At 39.7% G+C, this 25,312-nt stretch overlaps 1 protein-coding gene across 1 annotated transcript in view; it reads left to right on the top strand.

The window, feature by feature from the left end:
- IL13RA1 (interleukin 13 receptor subunit alpha 1) overlaps positions 1-25,312 on the top strand; it is a 50,374-nt gene that overhangs the window by 1,210 nt on the left and 23,852 nt on the right. The window contains exons 2-6 of the mRNA XM_081125243.1: positions 4,603-4,742; positions 11,199-11,337; positions 13,535-13,655; positions 20,214-20,401; positions 22,664-22,815. Coding sequence (XP_080981369.1) covers positions 4,603-4,742; positions 11,199-11,337; positions 13,535-13,655; positions 20,214-20,401; positions 22,664-22,815 — 740 coding nt within the window. The remainder of the gene's footprint in view (positions 1-4,602; positions 4,743-11,198; positions 11,338-13,534; positions 13,656-20,213; positions 20,402-22,663; positions 22,816-25,312) is intronic.

Below are 25,312 nucleotides of genomic sequence, written 5' to 3'. Positions count from 1 at the left end.
GAAATGCTGATTAGAAAACCTTAAAGTCCTCAATCCAGTCAACAAAACATATGCAGTCTGCTCTGTGCCAGTCAGTGTTCTCTGGGCTGGGATGCAGGGTTGAGCAAAACAAATCAAGTCCCCGCCCTGTGTAGCTTATCTGCTTTTGGCAGAGTCACGGTGGGGGTGCATATAGGTATTTCAGGTGCTGCTAAGTACTATGTAGAAAAACAAAAGCTGAGAAGGGGTTTGCCATTGTAAAGAGGATAGAGTGGAAAGACCTTTAAAAGGTGGCATTTGAGTAGAGACCTGAGAGAGGTTTGAAAATTGTCACTCAATAAGTATTCAAGTTTTGTACTCAGCCAGGCTCTGCACATTTGCTTAGAACCTGAGTGTGTACTGCATCATCCTTGCCCCTAAGGTGACTCTAGTTTGGAGAGATCCGATTCCCATAATTATTGGGGAATCTGCTGTCCATAGAAGGGAAGGGACTTGTTTAAGGTCACCCTCCTCCTTAGTCTCCTGATTTTCACAGTGCTACTCCAGCACCCTTCCTCCTACAGACTCCCACACACACCTGAAACAACAGCTGACCTTCTAAACAATACCAGCAAGCCCCAACCTAATCAGTTTTATCACAGGGGTTCATTGGCAACTTGATTACTTTAGAATATAGAAACTTTTTTCCTATTAGAAATATTGATAGAATTGCATTGCGGCATGATGAAGAAGAAAAAAACAGGAGAACTGAGTTTTAGTGGTCTGACATTTCCCAGCTGTTGGACTCTGAGCTAGTCATTTCCCCTTCCTTAGGCAGCAGTTTTCTGTGAACTCTGTAAGCTCTAAGGGCTCTTCTGGCTCTAATCTTGAGTGTTTAGAAGATGAAACAGCTTAGTTTAGTCTGTTTAGAGTGGTAGCCCCCATTGTGGCACGAATTAATTACACCAACTAGCATTTATATAGTGTTTATGCCACGCAGTGTTTTAAGTTTCTCATTTGTACTATTTCACTTAATCTTTACACAAAAGTTATCCTGTAGGTACTGTTATTAGTCCCATTTTGTATATGAGGAAGCTGAGGCACAGTGAGGCTAGAGAGCCTTGCTCGAAGTCTCACAGCTGGTAGAGTGGAGCAGCCAAGCTTCCAACCCTGGCAGCCTGATTTCAGAGGCCTTAACCACTGTAGCAGTGCCTCTTTGTTTAGAGGGGAGTCCTTGGCTGGGAGAGGAGCAGGGTGCCTCCCAGAGTAGCAGGGCAGGACTGGTTGGAGCCCATAAAAGTATGTACAGGCCACCTGTTATGAAGTGAGTGATCATAGTTTGGAGGCTCGCTTTATAATTGCCAGACTGTATGGTCCAAACAATAACAAGTACTGTAGGCTCTCAAAAGAGGGGAAACTGTGAAGGCTAGTAGTTTCATGGAAAAGGTAAAATTAGAGCTAGACCTTCAGGATGGGTGGAATTTGAATAGGTGAAGTTATTGGCAGTGGGGGTGGGGATAACAGGAGCAGAGGCCCTGGTGTGAGAGGGCAAGAGTGTTCTTCTGTGGTCAGTGAGGAGCCCAGCTTGGCAAGAGGGTGCACTGGCAAAGTCAGTCCAAGCAGAAGAGCTTTATTTTCCCTTGAAAGCCCTGAGTGGGTGGCATAGTGGGAGAGTTACACTGGAGGAGAATCGAACAGGGAGACTTCACTGGGTGAGGAGGATTGCTGGAGTGTGAAGCTATGCAGGAATCTAGGGTTGAAGGTGTCTACTAGAAAGTTGTGTTGTGGACACCTCCTGTCCAAGACCATGACTGACTGCCTCACGGGTCCCAGCAGAGCACATTAGTGTAACTGGAATGAGAGAGCGAGATGTTGGTGCAAGAAAAAATGGACAGACATTGATGACTGAGTAGATGTAAAGGAAGGAGATGGATGACTCATGTGATTCTTGTTATTTCCTTAACTTTTCCCAAAATATGCATGTAAAACTATTAGCCAAGCAACATGCCTTATTAGAAAGAGCATTGATCCTATTAATTCCTAATTAGAATAGGCTATTGTGCTAGATTACCACACATACTCACTCGAGGTTTAAAGTTTAGTTGGGGGAGCTACTTGAGTCCCTCTCTCCTTCCTGCTTTGCTTTCTGAAGTCAGTGATCAGCCTTTAAGAAATGGGTGAATTAGATGCCCAAGGAAAGTTTATCAAGTAGAAGAGAGATGTTCTGTCTCAAAGGCCATGAGCACATATCACCTCCAGAGAAAACCAAAGCAGTTGTTTAGAACCGTTTTGTTTCTTCAAAGAGAAAGAAAGCAGCTAACATTTATCTAGCACTTGCTCTGTGTCAGGTACTGTTCTGAGCATTTTTTTGTATTACCTCATTTAATCCTCATCATAATCTTTAGGGTATTATGATCATCCTCTAAACTGAGGCATAGAGAGGTTAAGTAACTTGGAAGCTAGTCAGTAGCAGAGCAGGCATATGAACTCAGGCAGTCTGGCTCCAGAGCCCATGTTCTTAGTCACTACACTATACTGAAATTTTATGCCCTACTACATGTGAGCTGCTGTTAGAGAACTTTACTAGAAGTACAGTCTGCACTTATTTATGTAGATGTCTGGATGTGTTATACACATACATGTATTCATATATACTTAAACATTTGGAGACTGTATTTAAAGTTTCAGTGTGTGTATATCTGTGTGTGTGTGTGTGTGTGTGTGTGTGTGTGTGTGTGTGTGTGTGTGTTTTAAAGTATAGGAAGTAGAAAAGTCTCAAGAAAAGTGGAAGGAACCATCAGGAAAAAAAGGATAGCAGATATCTACAAGTAGCCTAAAATGCAAAACAATAAGATCTAACTAAAGGACACTTCAAAACAGATGGGCGGGGGGGGGGGGGGGGGGGGGGAAATTAAACACATTTGTGAGATTGGAAATAGAGCAGGCTATTGTTCTATTAAAATACTAAGGTTAAAGTAAGACTTTAGAAGGTCTTAAATTACTTGAAAATTACAGTTCGATTTAATTGTACCATAAATAGGTAATAATTTTACTATCAGGGCTTTAATTTTTATGTGGGAGTGGGAGGTAGGTAGGTGGAAAGGTTGTTTCAGAACGTTTGCTGCAGTGTGTTTCTGGAACCTGCAAAATAAGGCAGATAATCCTAAAGTAGATTATAGTCTTCAGTAGGAGCAAGCTTTTAGTAGAGGCTCTCTACCTAACAAATGATTTGTCTTCAAAACATCATTGATGTGAGGTTAGAAGGGCCAAAGTGGAATAGCTGTACACTTGTAGTCACTTCAAATCCTGTTGCCTGAGCCATTGGTGCTCTCTGGCACTAACTGGGTTAGAATGAAGTGCAATAGGAATTCTGTGTTTCCATAAGGGCTTGGACTGCTGTGGGCTGCTCCTCCCCACCTTTGGGCCTCTGTTCTACCTTGCCGAAAATCTACTAGTAGTAGAGTCGGGAGAGGAAATAAGTATTAAGAGTCTAGGGCCTTTGAAGGCTGCTATGTACAAAACTGAGTGTTTGGGAAATCCCAACTACGTAGTGCCTGTGGGGTTGATATTTTTGGGACACATGGAATTTTTTTGTTTAGTTAAAGAGGAAAGTAATGCTGTAAGTATTACAGGTTATGTAAGAGGCCCAGTGCACTCCAAAGTATTGCCACAGGGTATGAAATATAATTCTATTGATTGATAAATTAATATAACTATAGTCCTTAAGTAATTAATAATTATTAAGTCTACCACTTTATAGATAATTGGGAGGGTGTTTTAAAAATTAGTTTAATAAATTTTATTTTGGAATAATTTTTGATTTACAGAAAGATTGCAAAGGTAGGATAGAACACTCCTATACACCCCTCACCCAGTATCTGGGGGATGATTTTTGTAGTCCTGGGTCCTTTCCCTGATCTTAGAGCTGGGTTGAAAGCAATAGTGAGTAAATATTTTGTGGAGACTTCCTCCAAATAAAACCCATTTTTAAGATACTGGCTCACAGTTTCTCCTCTTTCCTTCCCTCCTCAGATTAGCTAAAGCTACAGTTCCAGCTGGTTAGTGTCAGACCTCAGGGGAACAGCAAGGTCTGTTAAATCTCTTTCTCAGTACTTTGGAAAAGTTATAAAAACAATTGCTAGATTACGTTAGCAAGCAAATGAGCCACTTAAACTCACTGGCAGAACTACTGAGATGTAAGTGACTGTATTGAGGGAGATATGGATCCCAAGTGTGGGGAACCCCAAATTCCTGCAGGAGGAAAGCTTAGGAATTTAAGAATAAACTCTTTTCTTTATAGCAAGTGGTGAAGAATGTGGACTTGGAGCCACACGAATTTCTGGGTTTGCACCCAGCTCTGTCATTCACTAGCCTTAGAATATGGGACAAGTGATTCAAGGTCCCTGTGCCTCAGTCACGTCATCTTTAAGATGAGGCTGATAGTCCCTTTCACATAAGGTTATGAGGATTCAACAGATGAATATGTGGAGAGTACTGAGAACAGTGCCTGTCTCAATAAACATTAGATATTTCTACTCAGTTTTCTTATTCTTGACTTATAAGACTTGGAGGAATGAATTAAATGAACCACCCCAAACAGAGACTGATACTGACAAGTTTATTTCTTATGCTTGATTTGACCAGAACCTCAGCCACCGGTGACAAATTTGAGTGTTTCTGTTGAAAACCTCTGCACAGTAATATGGACATGGAATCCTCCTGAAGGAGCCAGCCCGAATTGTAGTCTATGGTATTTTAGTCATTTTGGCAACAAGCAGGATAAGGTAAGTTTTCTGGAACTTTATGGTATTAATGAGGTAAAATTAACACTATGAATTGGAGCCAAGAATAAGCCAAATTCTAATCTTACTTCAGGGTGAGAATTTTATTTGGGGCAATGTCTAAATTTTAACTGGGAAAATTACAGAAACAATTGTTGAGGAAATTGAACATATGAAATTATTTACTAATTATTTGATAAATGCCATTGAGATTCTCTGATAGGAAATACTAGATATAGTTATCTGTTAGACACTCAATAAATAATTCTGTTAAAATTGGTTCCTGTGTTCCTGCCTAAAGCCTTCTATCTATATAACATTTTCAGTTTCTCAGGGAATTTTCACATTCACCATCTTGCTAATCACATGCACAGATAGATACGTAAGAGCTATGTGATGCAAAGCAAAGGGCTGCATGGCAAGTGAAAAAAAAATAAGACGTCAGTGGCCAGTGGAGTTAACCAGAAGTTTCCTGATGCCTGAGGAAAAATGAAGGGAACTTTCAACCTTTTTAGTTGATGTAGTTGACCGATTTAAGTGAATTTTTGTTAACAAGATTGGATAATTTTGGGTTCTTTATAATAATCTTATTCAACGGAATTTTCTCTTGGGCTTTATTGATTTGTAGCCCCTTCTAATTTACAGGTTCAGGTCATCTGTTCAAAGCTGTTTTTTATCTTTATACGTTCTTTCAGTGGGAGGGGGTGTGGGGGGATGTTTGCGGTTGACTTTGTCTAGGCTTTTGAGGAGGCCAAATGAGAAGCTGTTTTGTTTTTTATCCTCACCCGAGGATATTTCTTCCATCGCTTTTCAGAGAGAGTGGAAAAAAAGAGAGAGAGAAAGAAAGAGAGAAAGGTCGATGTAAGAGACACATTGATTGGTTGCCTCCCGCATGTACCCCAACTGGACCCAGGGATCAAGCCTGCAACCGAGGTGCATGCCCTTGACTAGAATCGAACCGGGACCCTTCAGTCCTTGGGCTAGCGCTCTAACCACTGAGCAAAAGTTATTAGTGACAGTACTTTGGAGCAGTGAATTGTGAAATCACCAGTTCAAGCAATTTGGTGGCAGAAAGAGTCAGGAGAACTAGGTTCTAGCTGGTGAGCCACTTAGCTAGCTCAGTGGCCTGAGGTAAATTACTTAAATTGAAAAGGCCTCCCTGAGCTTCAGTTTCCTTGTGTAAAAGTGTGGCTCTACTCACTTCCCTGGTTTTGCTGGGACAAGGAAAATAATGCCTGTGAAGGCTTAATAAAGTGAGGATGAGATAGGCTCTTTCTCTTAGGGAAATGTGCTAATCTGCCTTCCTCGACCTTTTCTTGCTGAGGTGTTAATTAAGGTTTAGGTGTTAATTTATAAAGAATTGAGGCTAGTCACCTAGCTGGTGTAGCTCAGTCGTTGAGCGTCAACCCATGAACCAGGAGGTCATGGTTCGGTTCCCAGTCAGGGCACATGCCCAGGTTGTGGACTCGATCCCCAGTAGGGGGATGTGGAGGAGGCAGCTGATTAATGACTCTTTCATCATTGATGTTTCTCTCTCTCCCTCTCCCTTCCCCTCTCTGAAATCAATTTAAAAAACATATTAAAAAAAGAATTGAGACTAGTAAGAAGGATTTGCATTTTAAAAGAGGTCCTCTAAATGCGGAAGCCTGTAATATTCCTAGCAGTGAAACTTGAGTAGTTAGAGTTCTGCTTTTCACAGTGTTGGCTTCCTCTTGTTCCTAAGGAGGGGCCTTAGGCATTTGGAGGCTTAGTAGCAATTTTTGGTAGTTTAACCTTGAGAAATTCCAGGAGAGACCCTTAAGTCTTCCCTACGTATCTAATTGAAATCTTGAGGAAAGGTCACTTTTTTTTCTAACAGGTCCTTATTTGTTAGCTTGTTAACAGCACTCAAGCATCAGTCAGGTAGACATGCCAGTATTATAACCTAGAAATGGGGTTAATTCCTCAGTATACTTACAGAAATTTAAACTTAAAAGTAACTTGAGGCAGTGTAATCAGAATTGGATTTGAAATTTTGTCTCTTCCGCTTTCAAGCTGTGTGATCTTAGGAAAGTCACTTAACCTCTCTGAGCCTCCATTTCCTTGTTTGTAAAGGCTGGTAGGGGGATGAGCTAATAATAGTACAGTTGACCCTTGAGCAACACAGGTTTGAACTGCACAGGTTCACTTATATGCTGATTTTTTTCAATAAATAAAATTGGCCCTTGGTATGTGCCTGTTTCGCATCTGCAAGTTCAACCAACTACGGATCAAAAACAGTATTTCTGCATTCCCACCTACTGTTTCCCAACTGCAGATCAAAAATGCTGTTTTCAATCTCTGTGTGGTTGAATCTGCGTATTTAAAGGGCCAACTGTAGGTCCAAAGTTATATGAGGGTTTTAGACTGCTGGAGAGGGTGTTGGTACCCCACCCTGCATTGTTCAAGGGTGAGCTGTATCTACTTCATGTGAAGGGTGTGTGTATTAAAAGGAGATATTTGTGGACCCTGTCCGGGTACCTCAGTTGGTTAGAGCATCATCCTGATGCGCCAAGGTTGTGGGTTTGATCCCCAGTCAGGGCACATACAGGAATCAACCAGTGAATCCACGAATGGGTGGAGCAGCAAGTCAATTTCTCTCTCTCTCTCTCTCAAATCAATAAATAAAAAAGAAAAGGAGATGTTTTTAATGCACCTGGCACAGAGCTAGTTTTCAGTAATTGTTAGCTTTTATTATTACTACTATTGTTAGGTTGAACCATAAACAATTGCCACTTTTATAGGTAATATCATATGCTGCAACCTAATATTATCATTTGATCATGTGCCTTTCATTTTGCCCCTGAAGAAACCAAATGGAGAACACAAAGGGTGACCTCTGCTTAAAGTCATTTATTCCAGCCATTTGACAGCTGTTGGAAGCTATAAATCCCACATTTGTGATAAAAATAGATTATTCCTTCCAATTAGCGCTAGGGGATTTCCCATCTAAATCTTTTGAAGGTTACAATCTTGAGGCTGAGAGTAAACGATGGGAGTAATTTTCCTTTTCTCTTTTTGTCCTTTGGATCCAGCATTAATATCATCAGACAAAACTAGGGCACATATATCCTTTGAAGCATGTTGCAGAAGTGGCATTATGATAGTTTGTACATGTTAAGGGGCTTATGTGAATGTCTAAAGGTCTCAAGTTGCTAAATGAGATAAACCCCTGAGGTCATTTTCAGTCTTCAGATTTGAAGACCATTAAGATGAGTCAAGGATTATAAATGATTCTTAAAAAATAAAATAAAATAGCTTAAGTGGCTGTCCTCCACCACTGTTTTAACAATCTCTAAATAGTTTCCCAATGTGGCAAGTGGAAGAAGGATCTGGCATCAGATTTTAGATAGTATCTTTCACCACCAAGAGATAGGCAATTCTCACCAGGTGAATAAATTAAAAGATTGTTGTTCCATTCAGGCATCCAGAGAGGCAGAGCTGAAGCTGACACCCCTTTCCTTCTGAGAAAGGAATCTGCAGCTGGGAAAGTTTTGATCCAGCCAAATAACGTTGGTCCTAACGTTCAGGACTCTTGCCTTGATTTTTGATAAAATTTCAAAGGAGGCCAGATTATTTGACGGGTGGAGCATAATGTCATACAGCAGCTAGCTACCAGTGGAATTAGTCACCATAGCTGAAAGTCACATGGGAGCCATCATACATAACTCATCCAGATCTACTGGGAGGGCTTTAGTTCCTTGTCTGATAGAAAGAGGTATGCTTGACTTGCAGATCACTAGCAATTCGCATTCCCACTTTACTCATGCCAATCTAATATTATTTACCTTGGGTTTTGAAAGAGATTTTTAAAAATGATTCTGTCTTTCCCCTTCCTGTCACTTTTCTAAGTCATTTTATTATTCCTATGCCCAAAACATAAGGTTCAAATCTAGGTACTAAAGTATTTTTTGAATTAAAAATTATAATAAAAATATTCGTGTAATAAGATTCCTCAGCCCTCTCCCTGGAACAATATCTAATATAATAAGAGAACTGAGATTTTTTTCCATGATGATTGTAATTTATGGCTTTTTTAAAAAATATATATATCTTTATTGATTTCAGAGAGAGGAAAGGAGACGGAGAGAGAGAGATAGAAACATCAATGATGAGAGAGTCATTGATCGGCCGCAGCCCACAACCCGGGCATGTGCCCTGACCGGGAATCGAACCCTGATCGCCTTGATCCCAGGTCGATACTTAACCGCTGAGCCACGCCCGGCCGGGTGTAATTTATGGCATTTGACTGCACATTTTTCCCCCGGTGTCTTCAAAAGGAAAACTTAGCTTCCAAGCAAGAATTATCAAGGATCCTTGGGTCAGGGTAGCTCTTTTAAGGGTATACAAGATGTCCTGGGATAACATCGTTTTGTTCAATGTCGTTTTGTTGCAACATTGGTGAGATGCCATAGGAACTCAACTCTTTTATATCAATTAGCCTGTGGTAAAACTGGTTTCTTTTTTTTAATACATTTTTATTGATTTCAGAAAGAGGAAGGGAGAGGGAGAGGGAGACAGAAACATCAATGATGAGAGAGTTGTTGATCAGCTGCCTCCTGCACGCCCCCTACTGGGGATCGAGCCTGCAACCCGAGCATGTGCCCTGACTGGGAATCAAACTGGGATCTCCTGGATCATAGGTCAATGCCCAACTGCTGAGCCACTCCAGCTAGGGAAAACTGGTTTCTTTATATGTTGTTGTCATTCCACTTTAAGTTGCAGAACCTACTGACAACATTAAGTGAGGACTTCCTGTGTAGGACTTGTGCTTAATAAAATTGTGAGGTTGGTGAAATTTGCATTCAGAGCTTTCCTGCCAATAGTACCATGATCCTGGGGCTGATTTTCAGCCTCACAGGCTGAGAAACTTCATTTCCACACATCACCTCTCAAGGTCCAGCCACTTCCTTACTTTGCCATGGAAAGCATAAAGGTGAAATATTCTAGAAAGCCTTCTCTTGGCCTAACTGGTGTGTTCCATCCCTGTTGGCAGCAAGTGTATGGAAAGCCAAATGATAAGTAGGCTTCTTGGCAAGGAATTAGGAATTAATTGTGAAAATGTACTTTCCTAAGAATAGCTGGAGGCCCCACTGAAGGTAGGCATAACTTTGCTGATAGGACAGAAATACTCAGTGTCCATGGAGCTAAATCACCCTTTCTTGTCTGCCAGCCAGAATTTTGCTAGCAGACATTTCTTTTTCTTTTCTTCCAGGTCTGACCAACTAACTCCTTTTCCAGAGGGCTGTCTTGTCTGGGCCTAAGAGCTGTTTAGTCTCGATAAAGTCATTTTTTTTTTCACGTCTTTCTTGTTCATGAATTCTTGATTTGCTAGCTGCCTCTCAGAGGGCATCCTTATGTCCTGGTTTTGGGAGTATCTCACAGTTACCCTCATGTTTACCTAGCAGCAGGCATGTGAAATGGCAGAGGAGCGCTTTAGGGTGGTAAATAAAGTTTGCTGTGATAAATTTTCCCCTTCGTGGCCATCAGCACGTATGCAATAGGAAATGCTGTCTCCAACTTGAGTCAGAAACTATTACAAAACAGGAAACTCCTTGGAGCTGTGATTAAAAGCAACTCTATTCTTAATTATTACAACTCCGTCACCTTGGGAGGTGTTATTTTCCTGAGGAGCCCTTTAATCTCATTATTCTAAATCATAATAACTAGATTTGTGATTTATGTCTGTATGCTGTCTTTAACTTGGCTTTCTGTGGTTCCACAAAGCTGCTTTTCAGAGTAAGTGTGTGGTATACTCAGTGCATATATCAACCCTTAACATTTATATGAGTATATAAGATAGAATGATCAAACAGTATAGAAAGATGTTTAATAAAAAGTCTCTCTTTTGCCTTGAAGTCCCCTTTCTTTACTTCCTCTCCTTAGAAGTGACCAGGATGACTAAGCGGTCCTTTTGACCTTGATCTTGATGGCAAAGTGCATCTGCTTAGAATTTAATTTTTATAATCTTATTGTGTTTCCTTTAGACTTGCTTTTAGAGAGTTGATGTTTGAGTATGGTAGGTTTTATAGGTAAATGTCATGATGTTCATAGATTTAGAATGTGGGAAATTATCTTTTATCTATACTAAGGTTTCTTAATAGTGTCACCACTGACATTTGGAGCAGGATAATTCTTGTTGTAGGGGGAAGGGATGGCTATCCTGTGCATTGTAGGATGTTTAGCAGCATCCTTGGCCTCTACCCACTAAATGCTAGTAGCAGGTCCCTTCGAGTCATGACAACTGCAAGTGTTCTTAGACATTACCAAAGTTCTCCCGGGGTGGGGAGGTAGAGAAAATCACCCAGGTTGAGATGACTTACCTATACCATTGGATAACTTTCCATTTTTTTATACATCTGGGCATGCTAATGTTTTATTACATAAGTGTATTTCCATGTGTTTGCTATAGCAATGCCTATTTTTATTTCCTAACCTTAGAAAATTGCTCCAGAAACTCATCGTTCGAAAGAAGTACCCCTGAATGAGAGGATTTGCCTGCAAGTGGGGACCCAGTGTAGCACCAATGAAAGTGACAATCCTAGCATGTTGGTTGAAAAGTGCATCTCGCCCCCTGAAGGTAACAACTGAAAGCAATTTCTCTTGGCATATAGAGAATAAATCCAAATTATCCATATACTTATGTTCGGTGTTCGTTAGTTCATTCAGTTGCAAACAGTTGCAGAGTCTAATAAGTTCCAAGCACTTGTACTAGGTGCTAGCAACACAATGATCAATATGAGGACATCCCTGCCTTCGACATGCTCACCAACACCTTGAATAACAATGCCTAATAGTTACATAGCACTTAATAATTTGGCAAATCACACACACACACTTTTCCTAAATCAAGCCTCATGAGCTTATCTTGTGAAGTGAGCAAGGCACATATTATTATTACCCTTTCCATTTTATGAGGGAACTGAGTGAGTTGCTGGAGGTTTTCAGATTCTAGATCTAGTGCTTGAAAAAAACTCCAAATATGTACTATTCTCCTCATTATATAGAGAGATTTGGAGAAAGATGTTAAAAAAGGAAATGAACTGCTAGCCTGGCTTTGATTCACAATTAGCCCTAGGAAAAACTGTCAGGTAGTCAGGGTGGTCATTGTCCTCCACCTGCTTTCTCACCCATCACCCAGTATCCTTTTGATTTTTATGTTGTATGCAGGGAGTAGCATATACTGGTTAAGAGCAGAGCTACCAGAACCAAAACGTCCAAGTTTAAAACTCAGTTCTGCCAGTTTCTAGTTGTGTGATCATAGGTAGATCACTTACCCCTTCCTCCCTTAAGTTTCCTCATCTGTAAAATGGACATGATAGTACCTACCTACCAGGACTGTTGAAAGTATTATGGAAGTCAGTATATGTGAGGTGCTTAGAATAGTGCCTGGCAAAGAAGAAATGCTTTGTACATATCATCTATTAATATTATGTTTCCCCTTGGTTGTACAGGGCCCATCTCCTACCTCCAAACCTTAGCTTTACGTGGCATGTTCTCCAAACCATTCTGTCTACCTGCCTTGTACTGATCAAAAGTATATGAAGTAATATTTATAAAATTATAAAATTCAGTACTGTTAGGGGGCTGGGAGCATGGTTTAAGACAACCTTACCTCCCCCATTCTCGTTTCTTTAGGAATTTAATAAATATTCTGAAAAAACCTAAATTATATTATGATAGTAAAATGGTTGATGATGGCTCAGTACAGTACCATTTCAGGGTGCCGAGGGATAAAAGGTTTGCATTTTAAACAGAGGCATTTAATATAGACACCTGATGCCTCAACTCAAAAGAATTTTACAATAGAGATTTCAGACCATAAAGATATTAAAGTTCCTAAAGTTGTAACAAACTAGGCAACTACTAAGAATTATGTTATGCTTACATTTCCCCAAATTGCTTCAGGGAGAATGTTTAATTTTTAAAACAAGATGTCAGTATTAATCAAAAGATGAAAAGTAAATTATAACTCAGCAAACTTTTTTTGTTAATCCTCACCCAAGGATATTTTTTCCATTGATTTTTAGAGAGAGTGGAAGGGAGGGAGGGAAGAGGGGAGAGTGAGAAACATCAATGTGAGAGACACACATCGACTGGTTGCCTCCCGAACGTGCCTTGACCAGGAATTGAACCCTCAACCTTTTGGTGCACAAGCTGATGCTCTAACCACTAAGCCACACAGACCAGGGCTAAACTTGTTTATTTTAAAGATAGATAGTGCTCACTTTGGCAGCACATACCCTAAAATTGGGACGATACAGAGATTAGCATGGTCCCTACAGAAGGGTGACACATTCATGAAAATAAAAAATATTGTAATGATGCTGCCAAGGTAAATATTTTTGATACTCCTCTTTGGAAGTTAAGTTCAGAATAGATAACAGATTCCTTTGAATAATTTCAGAGAAAGTCAGTATTTCTTTTTTTTAAATGAAGCTGTTCATAAGAAATTAATTTTGGATTCAAGTGTGATGAATAATTTATATGATCAAATTAAATGATTTTGTACAAAAAGAATGTATATATAGAGGTTGTTTATATTTTCACATTAATTTAGGAATTCTGTAGTCATTTCTCATGATGAAAATATTATTTGACTTTTCAACTCTCTCTCCAGTTAGGGAGAGAGTATCAGGAGGTGAGAGAGAAAGTTGAGCATTTTAGATTTGGGTAAAGCAGCATGAAACACCCTCATCATCCCCATGCCCCAGAGTGATTGGCTAGTCTGCCTTACAAGGAAAGGAGGGTCCTAAACTCTTGGCTGGGTGTTCTAGGTGATCCTGAGTCAGCTGTGACTGAGCTACAATGCATTTGGCACAACCTGAGCTACATGAAGTGCACTTGGCTCCCTGGAAGGAATACAAGTCCTGATACTAACTATATTCTCTATTACTGGTAAGTATGGACAGGAGACTTACAGGGGAAGGACTGATTGTGATGGTGTTGGGAGCCTTTGGGTCTAACCTAGTTTAAAAAAAAAAAAAAAGAATAGCCTATTCTTTTCAGCACACCCAAGAAGATGGACAGTTTGTTTCAGTGGAAAATGCATCTGATTTTGGTGTCTGCTTTAAAAAAAAAAAAAAAAAAACTTAAAAAATAATTATAGATCCACAGGTTGTCGCAAAAAATGCACAAGGAGATCCTGTGTACCCTTCACCCAGCTTCTCCCAATGGTAACACCCTGTGTAACCAGAGTATGATATCAAAACCAGAAAATTAGCATTGGTACAATCCACTGAACTCATTCAATGTTTACAAGTATTAAATGCACTCATGTTTGTGTGTGTGTTTGTGTGTGTTTGTGATTCTATGCAGTGTTATCACATGTATTGATATAGAACAGTTCCATTACCACAAAGGTTCCTCGAGTTTTGCTTTTATACCCACACCCACCTCCTCTCTATACCCCCTACCCGCACTCCTCTCCCCCAGATCTCTAACTTCTGACAACCACTAATCTGTTCATCTCTATAATTTTATCATTTTAAGAATGTTATTGGAATGGAATCATACAGCATATAAGTGTTTGACGCTGATTAAAAAAAAAAAACAGCTAACTCTGCATGATGCCCTTGAGATCTATCCAAGTTGTTGTTTGTATTAATAGTTCATTCCTTTTTATTGCTGAGTAGTATTCCATGATATGGATGTACCAGTTTGTTTAAGCATTAATTTATTGAAGGATATCTTGGTTTCTAAATTTTTGCTGTTATTTTTTTTTTTTTTAAATATATCTCTATTGATTTCAGAGAGAGGAAAGGAGAGGGAGAGAGAGAGATAGAAACATCAATGATGAGATGTTCCCGGGCATGTGCCCTGACCGGGAATCGAACCCTGATCGCCTGGATCCTAGGTCGACGCTTAACCGCTGAGCCACGCCCAGCCGGTCTAAGTTTTTGCTGTTATGAATGAAGCTACTGTAAATATTTGTGAACCTAACTTTGAAAAAAATATTTTTATTGTTGAGAGTACTTCAGATGTTCCCCCTTTTTTTTTCTCCCCCTCACCCAGTCCACACCCCAGGCCTTCACTACCCTATTGTCTGTGTCCATGGGCTATGCATATATGCATATAAGTTCCTTGGTTAATCTCTTCCCACGACGCTCTGCCCCTTTCCCTCTGAGCTTCGTCAGTCTATTCCATGCATCCATGCCTCTGGTTCTATTTTGTTCATCAATTTATTTTGTTCACTAGATTCCACATGTGAGTGCGATCGTGTGATATTTATCTTTCTCTGACTGGCTTATTTCACTTAGCATAATCACCTCCAGGTCCCTCCATGCTGTCTCAAAGGGTAAGAGATCCTTCTTTTTGACAGCTGTGTAGTATTCCATTGTGTAAATGTACCATAGTTTTTCTATCCATTCATCTCCTGATGGGCACTTGGGCTGTTTCCATGTCTTAGCTATTGTAAATAACACTGCTATAAACATAGGGGTGCATATATCCTTTCTGATTGGTGTTTTGGGATTTTTTTTGGATATATTCCTAGAAGTGGGATCTCTGGGTCAAATGGCAGTTCCATTTTTAATTTTTTGAGGAAACTTCATACTGTTTCCCATAGTGGCTGCACCAGTCTGCATTCTCACCAGCAGTGTACTAGGTTCCTATGGTAATTATGTATTTAGTTTTGTAACAAACTGCCAAACTATTTTCTAGAGTGCCTGTACCATTTTACATTCCCACAAGCAATGTATGAGTCATTGGTGTCTACCTTTAAAAAGGAAAATTATATCATGCCCAGGGTTAAAAAGTAACTTAGCTCCCCACAAAATAACTTATATTTGATATTTATGACTATAGCTACAAAATCTATTAAATTGCTAAATTAATCTTTAATCATTTCCTTTCCTTTAGAGCAGGGGTGGGCAACGTCCAGCCTGAGGGCCATATGTGGCCCGTTAAATCATTTGGTCTGGTCCTGCCAAGGCAACCTCAGGCGGGACTTGAAATTCAATAAATCTAGGAGCCTTTTTCATAGCTAATTTTTAAGTTGATAATTTTGTGTGGCCTGCAAATGATGTTATAAATATCCAAATGGCCCTTGGCAGAAAAAAAGTTCCCCACCCCTGCTTTAGAGGCTAGAATTATTAGCAACAGCACAGGGAAGAAAGGACCAGGTTAATCAATTCAATTCAATAAAACTTTAATTAGCACACATTGTGGGTAGAGCACTGAATGGGTAGCTGAGATAAACATGTCTCTTTGCTCCTAAAGCTTAAAATGTAGAGGTAGGCCCTGTCAATTGGGTGCCTCTTATTTGTCCTTATCTTAATTCAAACATCATTTTCTCTCCAGAAAGCCTTTCTTGACCTCTCAAGGTCAAGAGCTTTGTGTGTCCCGTCATTGTGGTATCCCATGGTACCTTGCACTTTCCCATGCCATAGTACTCAGCACATTGTGTTGACATTTCCTGTTTACTTAGTTGTAGCCCTCCCCAGACTGCTGTCTCCCTTGAGAGCAGGGACTGTGTCTTGTTTACCCCTGTGCCTGAAACATGGTAGGTGCTCCATATATGTTTTGAATGTTTGGTAGAATCCAAAGCGAGAGAACATTCGGGACTGGGGTGAGGATTTAGGAGGGATAAACAACTCAGGAACATTATAGTTTACAACTAAAAAGAGGAAGTTTGAGTGGATTTGACTCCCTAAAAGAATTGCTAGTGAAGGGGCCAGAGAACTAAGCCTTAAAAGGAATAGCCTGGCTCTGATGATGTTGCAGTGAGGTCCACAGAGAGCTGTTATTACAGCCTTTTAAGAGGTCTCAAAAGTTGGTAACATCCTGTGTTTATTGTGCTGTTAACTCCTCTTGCTTTCCCTGGAATCGTTATTGGTATAATCACGGGGAAGACCTTTAAAGAGTCTGTGTCTATAGAGAGGGCAGGGAAAGGAAGGGAAGACGTCTTAAAACTTTTATTCCATGGTAGACTGTGCAGGAAAGTAACCCAGATATAGGAATTGGAATGACACTGGAGGTAGATGATGGTCTAGTCCTTGGATTTCTTTTTTTTTTTTTAAAATATATCTTTATTGATTTCAGAGAGAGGAAAGGAGAGGGAGAGAGAGGGATAGAAACATCAGTGATGAGAGTCATTGATCGGCTGCCTCCTGAAAGCCCCCTACTGGGGATAGAGCCCGTAACCAGGGCATGTGCCTTGACTGGGAATTGAACCCCGATCTCCTAGATCCTGGGTCAATGCTCAACCTATGAGCCATGCCTGGCTAGGCTAGTCCTTGGATTTCTTATAAGAAAAATAAGGAAGTGCCTTGGGTAATATACTAGCACAAACCAAGTCTTAGAGCAAATTGCAAAATGATCATCCTCCTGGGTGAATAAATCACAAAAAACTGGAGCAATCAATTCTAGAAAGCATTCTTCCTCCTCTGTGTTGATGCAGTGTCTTGCCAAAGCTGACAGCAGACAGTGCTTGTGCTGCCTTTCAGCCTCAGGTGATGCCTTAGTACAGAGCACAATCTACTGTCATTGGAGGTGGCTCTAGAAGTCATCCCAAGAGAATGGTGGTTCACTGGACCCTGAGGGGGCAGAGATCAGGGATAGCACTTCTTGTCATACATGTTCCCAGAGTTGGTCATTAGCATGGACTCTTGTTGTAGTGTAGACCTATGCTGTCCAACACAGGAACCACTAGCACATGTGACTCTTTACATTTTAAATTAATTAAAATTAAATCAAATTGAAACTTCATTGCTCAGTCTTACTAGCCAATTTCACACATAGCTAGTGGCTCTGGTATTAGAACAGATATCGAACATATCCATAATCCCAGAAAATTTTGTTGAGCAGTACTGATATAGATTCTATATCTTCTGCCCTAACCATCCCATAACTTATTCTTTTCTGGAGCCACACTCCCTGGGTTCAAATCTTGGCTCTCTTCCTTACTAGCAAGGGTGATTTTGGGCAAGTGCCTTCTCTCTGAGCCTCAGTTTTGTAATCTGTAAAATGGGGATAGTAATAATAGTAGTACTTCTTAAGGTTGTTGTGAGAGCTGCTAATTTATGAAAAGTGTTTAGAGCCATGCCTAACCATTAATATGTATAGAGTAAGCACTCCATACAAAATAGCTATATCATTTTTTATTATTCATCCTACTTCCTTGCAGATGTAGCCAGTACACATTACTGGCCCCTTCCCCCACCTCATAGGACTAGCACCTGGCCCATACTTCTTCCTCTCCTTTCTGCCCTAGAGAAATTATTTCCAATCAAAACCACAAAAGAAAGAGAGACACGTGTCACTTGGAAGTGATTTAGGTACCAGTTTAAATCATGTCAAACTGCCAGACTATTTCCCTAGTCCCCAATCCAAAAATGTAGTGTCATTTTGAAGCCCCAGGGCAGTCACTTGTGGCTCTGGAGGGAGAATCTGACATTGAAGGAGCCTGACCTTAATAGCTACAGACTAGCCATGCCAGTGAATTTTAGGGGATTTCTTACCATATTAATCATCTCCACAGTTGAGGAAATAGTTTTCCATTCCCTCCTTATGTTTGCAGTGTGAGTTTGTGGAGGATTTCTGTGTGTGAATTTTTAACACAAAGCACTTGAATGCCTTCTATCTTAGGTTATCATCTGATCTTTCACAGGAAGTCCCCCCAAATTGTCTATTCAAAACTAATATTTCTCATTTTCTTATTTTTTCTAAATTACAACAAAAAATTTAAATTTCATATCTGGGGGTCCATGAGGATATGTGAAATACTCAGGGTACAAAATTGAAAAAGGAATCTCAAAGCTTGCTTATTAGAGGAGTTCCTTTCATTATTTGAAACAAAAATTAATGTTCTACATAGTTTTCTTTAGTTATGTAACAAAAATGTCATCAGCGTCTTGCTTTTTGTTTCTGGCTGTCTAAGGAAAACATTCCAGGCCCGTGATCTGTAAACTAGCCAGGGCAGTGAGTTTTTAAAAGACTGTTTTCATTCATGAACCACTGGGGCCTACAAGTAGGAGAAAAGCCTTACGTACTATTTCTTAAGGCACAAGAGCATTTTTTGTATTGAAGCATTTCTTTGCACGGCCTTTGAAGGATTCAGTATATTAGATCTGAATTTTTCTTTTCTTTTCTAAAAGACTTTATTTTCTTGGAGCACTTTTAGGTTCACAACAAAATTGAGAGGAAGAGGAAGATACAGATATTTCCCATATACCACCTACCCCCACACATGAAACACAGATCAAGGGTTTGGGATTCTACTCTTAGTCTATTATTTAAACTGTTGCCCTTTTCTGCAGAATCTTTGCACAGCTCCCATTGTGGCTGAAAATGTAAAGCTTGACTCTGTCTTCTGCCAGTTACTACAAAACAGAATCCTTTAATAGCATAGACCAAAAAAATGTAATGAGCACATTCTCTCTGCCTGCATTGTGTTAGGTGCAGATGATCATTGAGGAAGGGTATGTGTAGAGGTTTTCAAAATGGGAAATAATATACCAGCAGTACTGGTTATGGGAGGCAGTTAAAGCCACATGGAGAAGTAAGACACTTAGAAAGCCAGTGTGTTCTGGAACATAGATCTGGCAGTGACTGGAGAAAACTAATAATGAAGGTTCGAGAGGTCAGTCTGGAGAAGACATGAAGCCTGAAGTGATTAGGAAATGAAACTGGATGAGGGCAATGGGAATATCACAGGAGAGCATCCAAGAAACTTTGCAAAGAGAGAAATAACAGAATTTGGTGATAGAATATAGGGAAAGGAGGAGGAAAGGGTGATTTCAAAGGCTGTAATTGAGGACCCCAGAGGAAATGAGCTCTGAATAGTGGAAATTGGGAACATTATAAGAAAAGGCAGTTTGTCAGGGGAGAGGGAACATATATTTTGGACATTGAATTTGAGGCAAGAGTGGAATACTCAAATGGAGCAGTTGGAAATCTGGGACTGGATCCAAGGGGAGAGATTAGGACTAGGCATCCTTAGGATAGAAATTCTAGTCAAGGGATGCAAGTGATAAGCTGGTGATGGAGAGATGAGGTAGTAAGAAACAGAAATGTGCAGAGGGCTGTAGACTGGATGGGAACCCTCTGAAAAGAGGAGGAGTTAGAGGAACAAGACAAGAAAATAAGGAGAAGAAAAAGGGACCAGAGGAGAACCATGGAATTCAGCAGGTGGGGTATTTTCAAGAAGCTTAAAACTTCTCAGCTTCGCCTCATCATACCTCGTATTCAGAAGAGGAAAAAGAACCAGTACTCCTACAGTTTTCATAGCTATTGATAAAGTACTAATGTTCATCAAAGAGGAACATTTGTTTCTTCTTGCAGTGTGAATTGGAGCCATGTAAAATAGGGTTTTAGAAAAAGCTATCTTGCCGTATTACAAATATTGCTTTCCATGGACATCTTTAGTCATTAAAACAAAACAAAAAAACGTCTGCCTTTGTCTCTTGAGTTCCTTGTTAAAGATAATACAGAAGATTCTCTCATTTTATCTCGTAGGCACAGCAGCCTGGGGAAAATTCTTCAGTGTGAAAACATCTATAGAGAAGGTCAACACATTAGTTGTTCTTTTACTCTGACTAAAGTGAAGGATTCCGGTTTTGACCAGCACAGTGTTCAAGTGATGGTCAAGGATAATGCAGGAAAAATTAGACCATCCTTCAATATAGTGCCTTTAACTTCTCGTGGTAAGTTTTGAAGTCCTCTATGACGGTGTGGATAAAGTATTATGTCTTTTGAACAATCAGTACAAATAATAAAAATGGATTTTGGTTTTAAGATCTTTCCAGAAAAAGGCTATATTTATATACCTTTTTTTGATCTTTCTTAAAGAAGCAAGCTTAGAAATTCTAATATTTACTTAGTACCTGTGCCACATGCTTTCTCATTGTTTACTTCTGAGTGCAGAGACTCAGAGCAGTTAGTTCTAGAACCAAGATTGGACCTCAGGATTTCTGACTCTTAAGATCTATTCTCTTTTACTTATAATACTTGGCAGGATGATGCTGCAGAATAAATATTATCGAATATAGTTCCTGAATAATCTATTTCATCGTTTAAAAAAGCTTAGATTGGAGGTGGAGTGATCAAGGGTGATATTCAAATTATCTAACATTCTGGGTGGTCCAGACCCTGATCAGGCAGAAGAACCAGTGCAGCTGAGTGTCAGCCTATTAGAAAGAGCCTCCCAGTTGAAAATAAGATATCTGCTTGAGGTCTTAGCTTCTTCACTTTGGATACAGTATATACATTCTCTTTAAGTGTTTCCTCATCTTTGAAATGGGGTACATAGTCCCTCTTGATCTCAAAGGATTGTACAGCTCACCATTGACCAGCACGCGTTTGAACTGTGTGGTCCCATTTATGCGTGTATTTTTTTCCAATAAATCTGTACAGTACTATAATGTATTTTCTCTTATGAATTTCTTAACAATTTTTCTCTAGCTTACTTTATTATATGAATACAGTATATAATACATACAAAAATGTGCATCATTTGACTGTTTATATTATTGGGAAAGCTTCTGTTCAATAGTAGGCTATTAGTTGTTACGTTTTTAGGGAGTCAAAAGTTGTATGCAGATACTAGAGGTGGCGATGACACCCTTAACCCCTCTGTTGTTCAAGGGTCAACTGTAGTAAGATCCAAATGATGTGAAGTGTATAAAAGTGTTTTGTAAATATCTAAAGCAGACTACTATAAGCATTATGTTTATTTATGTGTTGTAATATCCCAACAGGGAGCTCAGATTCTGGCTGTGGTACACTGAAAATTCATAGGCAAATAACCACGAATTGACAAAGGTTCCCAAGTCTGTGAGCAGAACACTGTTTGCTCTTTCAGATACTCATGAAAGTGAATTCTAGTAGTGAACCAAAGGCAACTTAGTTTGTAGGTCAGGGGAGTGAGGTTGAGGTAACATGCCAAGTGGGATAATCTGAAGCAAAGCCCTTCTCTGCCCTCTCCCTTGCTTGGCAGGTTGTCCTTGATGGACCTTTTGCAACTCCTGTTGTTAGTTTTCTGCCTAGTAGTGATGTAAAGGGAGATACTTCTTAGTTAGAAGGTGATATCTTCAGATTTTCTGTTAATTATTCATTCTCTTCTGTTTCTTGATCTTACACATAGTTGACTCCCAAAAAACTAAATTGACTAAGCTAAATTTTTTTTACTTTATTTTACATTGTAGTTATAATCACATAACATTAAATTTACCATCTTAACCATTCCTAAGTATTGTTCAGCAGTTAAGCATATTCACATTGTTGTGCAGGAGACTGCAAGAACTTTTTCATCTTGTAAAACTGAAACTCAGTGCCCCAAAACACTAATAATTCCCTCTCACTTCTCCCTCTGCTCTTGGCAACCACCTTCCTACTTTCTGTTTCTATGATTTTGACTACTTTAGATACCTCATATGAGTAGAATCACATAGTACTTGTTGTTTTGTGATGGGCTTATTTCACTAGCTTAATGTCCTTGAGGTTCATCCATGTTGTAGCATGCGACAGGGACTAGCTAATGTTTAAATTGTGGTCTTTGATTGGCAAAATAGGTGATAGCTGGGGAAATCCCTTGTACCTGGTGCCCCTGCCACCCATTAAGTAGAGGCACATCTGGACCAAGTACTTCTTTTCTTTACGATGCAGCTGGATGTCCTGATTATACCCTGGCCATGTTCTAACTAGATGCAGGTCAGAGTTAATGTCATCTGCCAGACACCCAGAGATGTTCCTTAGATCCATTTTACTAGGCAATTTAAAATAAGCTTCTTACATTAATCACGGCTAATCAGAAATCTAGACCTGTGTGTCTGATCATGTAAGGCCATTAAAAGTGTCAGCCCTGTTTTGATTTAACTTTGTGACCTGCGTTATCTGTATCTGCATATGTATCTCATCAAAATAAACTCTGGAAGCGAATTTGTTATTCTTCTATTTCTGTCTTTCAGTGCAACCTGATCCTCCACATATTAAAAGGCTCTTCTTCCAACATGGTGACTTATATGTGCTAGGCAAGAACCCACAGAATTTTGGTAGCAATTGTTTATCTTATCAAGTAGAAGTCAATAACAGCCAAACTGAAATGCATTATATCTTATCCGTAAGTTCTTTTTAGATTATTGTTTTTATTTGGATATTTTTCTTTCACTTGATTTTCTTACAGTGTAACACATTGAAATATCAATGAAATTAGCTCTTAGATTTGTCACATGATTATGATTATGATAATGAAACTTGTCTGAAATAGGGTGGTGGAAGGTTTGAAGGTTTATGGTAGTATTGACTGTAAGATTCAAGCCATACATTAATTCATTTGCTCAAAAATTTTTGTTAGCCCTGGCCAGTGTGGCTCAGTTGGTGGAGTGCCCTCCTGTGCACTGAAAGATCATTGGTTCGATTCCCGGTGAGAGCACACACCCAAGTTGTGGGCTTGATCCCCATTGGGGTTTGTACAGGAGGCAGCTGGTCGATGTTTCTCTCTCTCTCCCTCTCCCTTCCTCTCCCTAAAAAATCAATAAAAAATATTTAAAATAATTTTTTATTATGTATCTACCATGTGCCATGCACTATTTTATGTGTACATGACACCTGATGCAAAAGTTTTTTTCCATGAAGCTTACCTACTAGAAGATAAAAATACGTAAATGAACAAGCTAATTTCAGGGAATGGATGCTATGAAGAAAATTAAACGGGTGATGTAATAGAGTGGTGGGAGGGTCTGAGGAATATTAGGAGGGTAGTCATCCAAAGTGATGATATCTGAGATGAGACCAGAGTGATGAGCAGGAGCTAGCCATGTGAAGATCTCAGGTTGGAGGGGACAGCAAGTATGAAGACTGAGGCAGGAATGAGTGTGGCATGTGTGAAAAACAGAATTGACACTGGAGTCAGATCAGGTAGATACTTGGAGGCTCTGGTATGGCCATTCAGTTTTCTTGGAGTTTGAGGCAACTAAAGTATTCAAATTTAAGTAGTCACTATTGGTTGGATTATATTCAGTTTTACTATTCAGAATCTAATACAAAACATGCTAATTAAAGGTCCCTGTGGAGAACTGGGCATAATAGCATGTGGCATAACCTCAGGGCATCAGTCTCATTGATACACTTTAGAGTAGAAGTCACACACTGGGCCACAAAGTGGAGTTTTGCTTGTTTTTTAAATTTGAATTTTTTGTCCAGATTTAAAACTGTCATACCCGAGGAGTGTAGTTTCCATAAGGTGGCGCCTCAAGACCACAGGGACTGTGCCACTCACTTACTTGTGTGCCACCTGCCCCAGCCCTGTGTACATTTGAGTTTTAGAGGGTTGAAAAACAAGTGTATTGTATTGGCTTTTAAAGGCGCCCAGCATCTCACACATAGGCAAATTCCTGAGTTCAGTTGTTTTAACTCATCATGGGAGTTTCAAAATACAGACTTACTGTGGTTTGACTTACATGGTGGAAAAAGTGATACACATTTGGTAGAAACTGTACTTTGAATTTTGATTTTTAAAAATTTATCTTTATTATTGAAAGTGTTACAAATGTCCCCCTTCTTCCCCCCCACTGACCCCCTCCACTCTGAGTCTGCCCCACCCCCAGGCCTTCCCCATACTTTTGGCTGTGTCCATAGGTTATGCATTTATGCATGTAAGTTCTTTGACTAATCTTTCCACATCCACTTTTCCACCCCTGCCTTCCCTCTGAGATTCCTGGACTAGTGATATACAGTACGATACTCTCTCATATGTAATTAATTTAGTTCAATGCTTCAAACATTCTTTAGGTCCACTGTGCTTTTAACTGTGTACGTTAATGGTGAGTACTCATACATCCATTGTTTTTCACTTTTGGTACAGTAGTCAATAAATTATATGAGATATTCAACACTTTATAATAAAATAGGCTTTGTGTTAGATGATTTTGCCCCACTGTAGGTAGTACAAGTGTTCTAAGCACATTTAAGGTAGGCAAGGCTAAGTTATGGTGTTTGGTAGGTTAGGTGTATTCTATGCATTTTCAACTTAGGATATTTTCAACTTACGAGGTGTTTATTGGGATGTAACCCCATCGTAAGTTGTGGAGCATCTCTACTTACTAAAATAAGCCAGTGTTGACAGGCTAGTAACTCCAGAGGGAGTGACCAGGTCCACAGCTGAGCAGAGCTCTTCTGGGCATTTGCAGATGAATCTATTTCTCAAATAGAGTAACTATTACCTGGAACAGAAACCATTGTCCCCATACAATACTGCAAAGGGAAAAAGCAAAGGGCTTCCAAGTGGGGAGGGAGTGCAGCTTGCTTTTCCAACTAAGTGAGCTATCAGAAAGGTGAAATCTACTTGACTGCTCCAGCCTTTACTGCTCTCTTCTGTTAAATCCCAAATACACATGCTGCTTGTATTACTCATTTGGCACTGACTTATGCCCTGCTGGTTACCCTGATCACATGTGTAGGCCTGTTGTCTCCACTAAAAATATAAGCTCCAGGGAGGAGTTAGGTGGTGCTTACTTTGTGCTATTCCTGCTATTAATAGCAGCTAACATGTATTGAGCAATAAGTATGTACTAGGTATTTTAATAAGCATTTCATCTGAATTCTCATTAAGTCCTCAT

Source organism: Miniopterus schreibersii (assembly GCF_964146895.1).
Source record: "Miniopterus schreibersii genome assembly, chromosome: X".
Classification (NCBI taxonomy): Eukaryota; Metazoa; Chordata; class Mammalia; order Chiroptera; family Miniopteridae; genus Miniopterus; species Miniopterus schreibersii.
This window is presented reverse-complemented; position numbering and strand designations above follow the sequence as displayed.